The 7,802-nt window shown below is 54.1% G+C and overlaps 1 protein-coding gene across 5 annotated transcripts in view; it reads right to left on the bottom strand.

Moving 5' to 3' along the window:
* Positions 1-3,872: 3,872 nt before the first annotated feature.
* The window catches only part of AGPAT3 (1-acylglycerol-3-phosphate O-acyltransferase 3), a 97,755-nt gene continuing 93,825 nt past the window's right edge, over positions 3,873-7,802 (bottom strand). For all 5 annotated transcript variants that reach the window (XM_036850096.1, XM_036850094.1, XM_036850097.1 and 2 more), the window contains 2 exons: positions 6,740-6,938; positions 3,873-6,100 (listed from right to left, as the gene is read on the bottom strand). In XM_036850096.1, coding sequence (XP_036705991.1) covers positions 6,012-6,100; positions 6,740-6,938 — 288 coding nt within the window. In that variant the 3' untranslated portion in view covers positions 3,873-6,011. The remainder of the gene's footprint in view (positions 6,101-6,739; positions 6,939-7,802) is intronic.

The raw sequence follows: 7,802 nt of genomic DNA, 5'->3' as shown, positions 1-7,802 counted from the left end.
CCGGAGGAGCCCCTGGGGCCGGTGAGCAGCGCCCTCCCAGACAGTGCACCCCTGCCCTGCCGCTCCCAGCCTCGCCGTAGCTGGAGTACCTCCAAGTCTCTGACCCCTGGCAGGACGTCGGGGCTCCTGTAGGGGGACCATCCCCACCAGCTGGTGGATGTGGAGCCCAGAGCACGCAACATCGCCCCCTTCCTCTGAGCTGTCACAGGACAATTCCATCTCCCTACTGAGGTTGCAGCCTTTGGGGAGCACTTTCAGACCCACTGCTGTGCGGCCACTTGGACCAGGCTGTGCTCTCAGGCTCCACGCTGGGAGAAGACACGGGAGGGGGAGCCCCCAGTGCAGGCCTGGGGTGTCATCCCATTTCCTAATGGGGCTGTTCCTGTATGACCACCCCAAGCTCTCCCCTTGCTCTCTGGGGTGTGTGTGTCCCTGTGTGTGTGCCTGTGTGTGTGTGCCCATACACGTGTGTATGGGGGGGGGCGCCTGTAGGCATGTGCTGGTACACGCATGCTCTGAATTCAGGATATATTTTTAAAGCTAAATCGTGGGTAGACGTATGCGTGTCAGGAGCGCCGGTCCCAGCCCGGCTTTCCCAGGTCGCAGGGCAGACGTGGGCCCATCCCCACTGCCGGCACCGGCCCCAGAGCAGAAAAGCACATACTCAGGGGCTGTTCCCAGAGCATAAGTGACACCACGGTTCTTTTAGCTCGATTTATTTTCACAAGACAGGCAAATCAGACCCTGGAATAGCTCTTGGTTCTGACAAGAGTTCTTTTCTTTATAAAGAAGAAAAAGCATTCCTGGGTTTTCTCCACAGAATGCATTTGTTTTTACAAAAAAATAGTTTTTGATATATACATGCCTACTTTGGAAACCTTTAGTCCTGGATGGCTTTTAAGACCCGTTTTTAGGCAGAGGGTCACTTAGCATGCTTTATGCACCAACTGATTTTTCTCCCTTGTTTTTGCCTGAGGATCGCTCTCCTTCTCCATTTCCCATCCGAAAGCAACTTACATGAAATGGAAAGGCTCAGAAAGTGTCCTCACAAGACAGCCTCGGAGAAACAGTTCCAGCCTCGGGAGGGTCTGTTCAGGCGAGGACCCCGCGGGCCAGGATGTGCCTGGAGGGCCTTTCCTTCCCCGGGAAAACCCTTCGCGGGCCAGAAGCAAAGGGACAGAAGGAGGCAGGCAGTCACTTTTTCTTGTAGCGGGGATATTTTATCCCGCTCTTTCACAGCAGCCATTTTAATAAACAAGTATGATGCCCACAGCATTTTATCTAGAAAATACTGCCACTCAGGCAGGCTCAAGCACGCCTGTGTACAAAGTGACCTTCGCAAGCGCACGGCAAATGCAGCCAGTTTTTCGGGATACAGGCTTTTAGAATCAAAGTTATAGCTCCCCCCACTCCCTCCCCCCACAAGCTCCCACAGACCAAAAATACCGCTCTCCTCAACTACACAAAGCTGTAGCAAAATTGTAAAAATGAAGTGTACAAAAGGAAGCATCCATATAATACACTTGCACCCTGTATACAATTTATCACCCTTTGAAGCTGGCCAACGGTCAGGTACGGCAGAGGATCGATAATAGAAAAAGAACCCCGACATCTGTCCCACACATTTGAGTCGATGGTTTATGTGATTTTCCAAAGAGAGATATTTTCATTTACAGCTACAGTACTTGCTGACGACCCTTATGATTAAGAAGCCAGTTGAATTTCCTGGCGTTTAGGCAAGTATCATTTGATTGTCACCACGTACAATTCTGAGACAATAAATACAAGTAGATCAGATGCATTTCTTCATGGTATCAAGTAACTCCAGTTTAATACAATTTAGTGCATTTCAGCATCTCATTCACAGTTCAACTTCTGTCCAAAATACTTTTGCAACAAAAAGTTAAGAAACTGAAAAGTTTATGGGAAAAGAAAACTCCAAGTGAACTTGTCATCACGAAGCTTAAAACTTTAAAGCGATTCAATTGTCTTTGAAAAGAATATGCGGCCGCTGCCAGGCTGACTGGTGTCAGCAACCCTGTGATTTCCTGGGCTCCCCGAAGTGCTTTGTGGGAATCGCCACCATTGCCACTGAGTTAGCTAGTGGCTGATGCTTGCAGTGAACTTAATTCACGTGTGTCCACCCCTTCCATCAAGCAGAGTGCAGTGTGACATCTCCTACCCAAAAAAGGTCCCTGCATTTTTGTGTCCTGGCCCTGATATGCAAGGCTGCAGAACCCGCAGGAACATCTGCACACACCCGGCAGCACCACTCACCTCGTGGGACCAAGTCAGGGCCGTGGCCGGGGTGAGGCCGGCGCCACGGGCCACACCCAGGTGCTGGGGAGAGGCTTGCCTTTGCTTTGGGAGCTAACTTGCTAGAGAGAGGGGCAGACACGTGGGCCGGGGACATGCTGTCTCCAGACGGAAGGCAGGTAGGCACGTCAGGCGCATGGTTTTAACCCTAAGCCTGGTTACACTGCAGAGGGTTGAAAGCCACGTGGCACCACTGCCCGCTGTGTCGCATGCCGGGGCTGCATGCAGCTGTGGGTGAGAAATTTGCAGCACGAGTTCACACACAGGGTCGGACAATTCAGCTGAAAATCAGTTGGGCTGAGAAGATTCTATTTGGCTTGTCTATAGGTGTCTTGGGCAGAGACAAAGCAACATGCAGAGAGATACTTATTCTTCACCCCAAATCTGACACAAATGGGGGGTCCCATGGTTGTGGACAGCTTGGAGACAGCTCTTGACCTGCACGTGACTGCACGCACCGCTTTCTCCCCAGATCGATTTCGGTGCTCAGTAACTAGTGTGACAAAGAGCGTGTGCCACGATGCACACGGGGGTGACGGGGCAAATGGGGTGGAGATTCCAAACTGACTGGCGATCATGCCTGCATTGCCTTTGCAAGAAAGTTCTGTTCACGTCGCGGATTTGTGTCATTACTGAGTGGTTTGTATAGAGACCACTCTTCAGCCTGACTCTGTGCCTCTCAGGCAGGGGCTGTGGACAGACAGCGCCATGCATCCCGTATGCCATCTCCAAAGACCGGATGACCGGCATCACTTCTTTCTTTGGGGTTAAAACTCTTGTCAGTGGTCTCCCCGACCAGGTAAGCCTTTCCCCAGCGTCTGCTCACCTGCAGGAGTGAGGCCATCTCTGCTCAGTGCCGTCACAAAGACCCCGAGAGGGGCCAGAAAGTCCCCAGGTGCTGGTAGCTGTCACAAGGTCACCATGAAATGCCGCAGGCCCCCTAGAAGCCCCCTGGAACTTCCCAGAGGGGACTGCTGGACACACGGGGAGGGCCCAGAAGCCAAACTCTACTTGTCAGGCTGCACCAGGATATGTGTGCAGGTGACAAAAGACACCAGGACCTGAGCTGAGAAACACGCCGGCCAGCAGCCCCCTGGCTCAGAACTCAGCCTATCGGGCACTTGTGGGAGGGGCCCAAGGCCTGGGGCCCCGCCCTTTGTGTATCTCCAGTGGGAGGGGGGCTGGCCCTGGAGACTGCCCCAGGCCACAGAGCTGCCCCTACAGAGAGGTCAGCAGACCCCTCCCCTGCAGAGAGGTCAGCAAACACCACAGAAATTCCTTGCCCCGCCCAACCCAGGGCCTAGCGTGTAGGCTGTCAACGACTTCAGTCTAGAGCACACCCTCCCCGACTATGACAAGCACACGACTGTCCCAACATTCAGCCTGAATTTGGACAATGGTAACATCAGAAACAAAAGGGGGTAAAGGAAAAGAAGTAAGAAAAACACTGTTCTGGGATTTATTCATTTAAAAAGTGAAAGGAGCCTCCCCCTTCCCTTCTGAAGTGGATGAAAAGCAAAATCCACCCCTCCAAAAAAAAAAAAAAAACCCAAACATTCATGGTGTAGTTTTTATTGCTCTCAGAGGGCTTGGTATTCAAATGCACAAGCTAATCTTTGTTAAATCAAAAGGAAGTCACTGAGATTTAAAACCTACACGTGGTCTCAATCTCCATTCATCTAGGAGTCTTCACAGCTGGTCACTGACTCAGTATAGAATTTACACATTGTGTATTAATTTCAAGGGGAGGGAACTTAGCTGGGAAGCAAGAACTATTAATTAAATGGTAAAAGATCTAAATTTGCATTTTCCAGGTAGTATATCTTCACAGTAGTACCCTTCAACTTTTTCCTTTAAGATTTTTAGGGATTAGTGAATTAGCAAATGACACAGACACACAGAGACAGATGAGCAGCATACCGTGTGAAGAAAAATAAGATCTAAGGTGCCGCTCACCGCAGTGGAAGCAGCTCCCCTGCTCGGTTCCGGCTCCAAGGGAAGCGGGGGACGTGCTTTGTGGCAGAGGGAAGCTCTCTTCTGAGAAAGCACTTCAAAGCTGTCTTTCAACTTCATGAGGACTTGTGTGCATTCACTACCACTCATGAGCAAGCCCAGAACTGTGATTCGCTTCCCTGTGACCTTGGTCCCTTCACCAAGGTCACCATGCACAATTCAGTAGTGTCATTATGAAGGGTATATGCCGTTTCCATAGGTCTCCCCAGAACGCATACTTAGGGCCAATGCATTTTTCCAGTTTAGTTTATAATGTTTTCCATGCCTCTTTCTTCCATTTTTTTCCCCTAGAAAATTCAACCTGCCTCTATTCTGAACGCTGGTTACAGTATTATCAGAGATAACACCCATTATTTTTCTTTCCCTTGCTAAAAAAGATGAGGGGAATGTGACTTAAAAAAACCAAGTTGAACGTTTAAGACGAAAGTCCGATGCAGGCAGGGTGACGGTGGAAAGGCCTGGCGGAGTGCGGGGCTCTGGCGGGAGCCGGGAGGGCGTCCCAGTACCCCCCCCCACCTCTGCCCAGCAGCCCAGCGGCTTCCAGCCCGGCCAGGCCAGCGGCCAAGCGCGCACGAAATACCTCCCTCTGAGGAAGAAACGGCTCCCACCAGGGCAGCAGGCTGGAGGGGACGAGGTCAGGGCACTCCGGTCACCCTCCCCCAGGACAAGTGCATCTGCTCGGACGGGGGGTGGCGGAGGAAGGGAGGCTCACCACCTCTAGTTTCCAGCAGGAAGTTGAGAGCCATCAACAGATCAACCGTGAAAATAAACTCTCCAAAAGCTCCGTGTTAACAGTCTCCTTCAGAAGACAGGGTGATGGTGACACTGCCTTTTAAAAAGTCCAACAGTCCTGCGGGCTGCGGGCTGCGGTCTCCCCGGCACACAGCGCCTCCGGCTCCGGCCGGCTGGGGAGGGGGCCGCCCTGCACCCGTGCTCCCGGCGGGGCGACCGGGTGGGACAGAGGAGCCGAGCTCCAGGCTCGGGAAGGACTCGACCTCTCACCGCGTTCTCGGGCTCCACTCGCTTTAAAACCGATTTAAGGTGTGTCAGGCAGGCCTAGGTGGGAAGCGCCAGGACGCTCCGGAAACGACCAGGGGGCGTGTCCCGCCGCCAGCCCCGCCCAGTGTGCTTATCGCCGAGGGGACGCCCCCGGGCCCCGCCCCCATCGCCTGGAATCGAGGTGCCAGCAGGTCGGGACCAGCGGGTGCTCTGGGGACCCCGGGACCCAGGCACACCGTCCCCGGGGGGACGGGGGAAGAGAGTTTGCAGGGAGAACAGGGGAGGAGGCGAGGGGCAGGGGGAAACTCCCGAGATAACAGATTAAAAACCAAAAACTGGATCTAAGTGTGAGCAGAGAACGCATCCAGAGGCTGCCTCTGCCAGGCGGAGCTCTCGAGGGACGGCGGGGGGAGACCCGTTGTCCCGGGAGCGGGTCCCCCGGGCCGCTCTGCCGGCAGCGGACGCGCAGGTGCCAGGCTGGCGTCTGTCTCCATCTGCAGGCCTTCCGACTGCTTTGCTCTCGGTTCAAGTTTTATTGGTCAATATTAGTCACCAGTTAATAAGAAAAATAGTTTCTAAGTGTCTTTTTTTCCTACCCCCCGCTCTGTGTGTGTTGTTCTGTTTTTAATTGAATTAATTGGATACCACCGTCAGGTTTATGTGTGTTCAATGACAGCCGTTAATTATTCCTTTTTCTTAAATTCTTGGTTTCCATAGCTGGAGCCTTTCTCTATTTCAGTCACTCCTATTAGTCGGCGGACTCCAAAGGAAGCTTTAAAATAGGAAACAGGTGAGGTTAGACTGATTGCTGGCAAGCTGGAAAAATCGTCATGGGGGCAGGCGGACCTTCGGCCTCAGACTTCCCTGGGGGGGCAGGCCGGCCTTCTCCCCTCCCCCGCCCCCTCCCTGCGCCTGGCCACTCAGCCTGTCCCGGGCGGCGGCCGGCTCTGCTCCTCCGCCAGCCCAGGGAAGTGTGCGCCCGCTGCGGGGGGCAGTTCTCAGCCGGGGCTGAGGGCCCTGGTGCCCAGCCAGGTGCCCGACAGACCGGGTGCCCAGCAGTGCACTCGGTGCTGCAGGGCCTCGAAAGCGTCCTGGGAACCTCAGCCCGTCACACCAGCCCACGCCCCTAACTGCCCGAGTGCAAACTGGTGGCCCAGGCCCTCCCCACACAGCTCTCAGAACGAGATGCCAGGCGGGCGGATGGCCGGCCAGCTTTCTGGACAGATGGCCCTGGAATCTGGCTGTGGCCTTCACGGCCCTGTGGCTCAGTGGCCAGAGCAGCTCTCTGAGGCCGGCAAGGCTCAGGTTGCATCCCGGCTCCCAGGTGACCGACCATCTCCAGGCCTGGGCGCCGCGGCCGGCACATGGAAGACTCCCAACCTCAAGCCGCACCATCATGCCCGTTCATTACCTGCCCCGACAAACCCCAGGAACGTCAGGATCAGGAGGGGGGATCCACTGGCAAAGACGCCTAAGACAAAGCTGAAGAGAGGAGACAGGAGAAGTGTGGCCCAGAAGAGGAAGTTCAGGAGTGTCCACGGCCGACGGGCGGGTTTGAACTGCTCCCCCGGAAACACACCTTTCTGGTTATACATCTCCTGCAGCGCATCCTGAAACAGTCAACCAGAAAAGTGGCCTCTTCGTGTGCTGTTGTTATAACCCCACAGTGAAAAATGACTCAACCTATAAATAAAGTGGACGGACCATGCAGGCTGCGGGTGGGAGATGAAGTTGGCACGACCTTCGTGGAGAACCTTGGTGGCTTGTACCAAAAGTTTGAAAAATGCAAACCCTTGGACAAGACAACTTTCCTAGGAAAACTGTCAGCCGGTGCCTGGTGCACGACACGCACCTTCAACACCCAGGACTGCGGTGTCGGCCGGCCCCTCGCCGTCTCCTGTGACATCTCCAGGGCGAGGGTGGCGGCCACCACCTGCTGGGGGTCCGGCGGCCTGGCAGCACCCCCCGCTGGCTGTGTCACCCACAGAAAGCTGTTTAACCTCTCCTTCCTCCGCGTCCTGGTGGCTAATGATGGGCGGACAGAGGACCGGGTGAGGACATCAGAACATCCTCAACAGGGAAACGGGACACACGCTCAACACCGAGCACCAGCTGCCTGAGAAACGGCGAGGCTGACAGAGATTTCTCTGCAGCCACGACACGTCACATGCTCACAAGGAGATACACTCACGATAGTTTGTTTTCTGAAAGAAGTTAAGTGCCACATAATTCCACTTCAGTAAAAATATGTACGCCTATATATTTGTCTAGGACGGAGTCTGGAAAGATGCACACCCACACGATCTTAATTACCCGGGGGAGTAAATCTCACCTGCCCTCATTGTTTTTCTATTTTATTTTCTGCATTTAGCTTTCTACAGCTGTGTTGTGTATTGCATAAAAACAGGGCAGGGGGATTAACAAATGCCCAGCCTCGCGGCCTCTTCCAGCTTGTGGTCAGGCACCAACTGCCC

Source organism: Balaenoptera musculus, chromosome 4 (assembly GCF_009873245.2).
Source record: "Balaenoptera musculus isolate JJ_BM4_2016_0621 chromosome 4, mBalMus1.pri.v3, whole genome shotgun sequence".
Taxonomy (NCBI): domain Eukaryota; kingdom Metazoa; phylum Chordata; class Mammalia; order Artiodactyla; family Balaenopteridae; genus Balaenoptera; species Balaenoptera musculus.
This window is presented reverse-complemented; position numbering and strand designations above follow the sequence as displayed.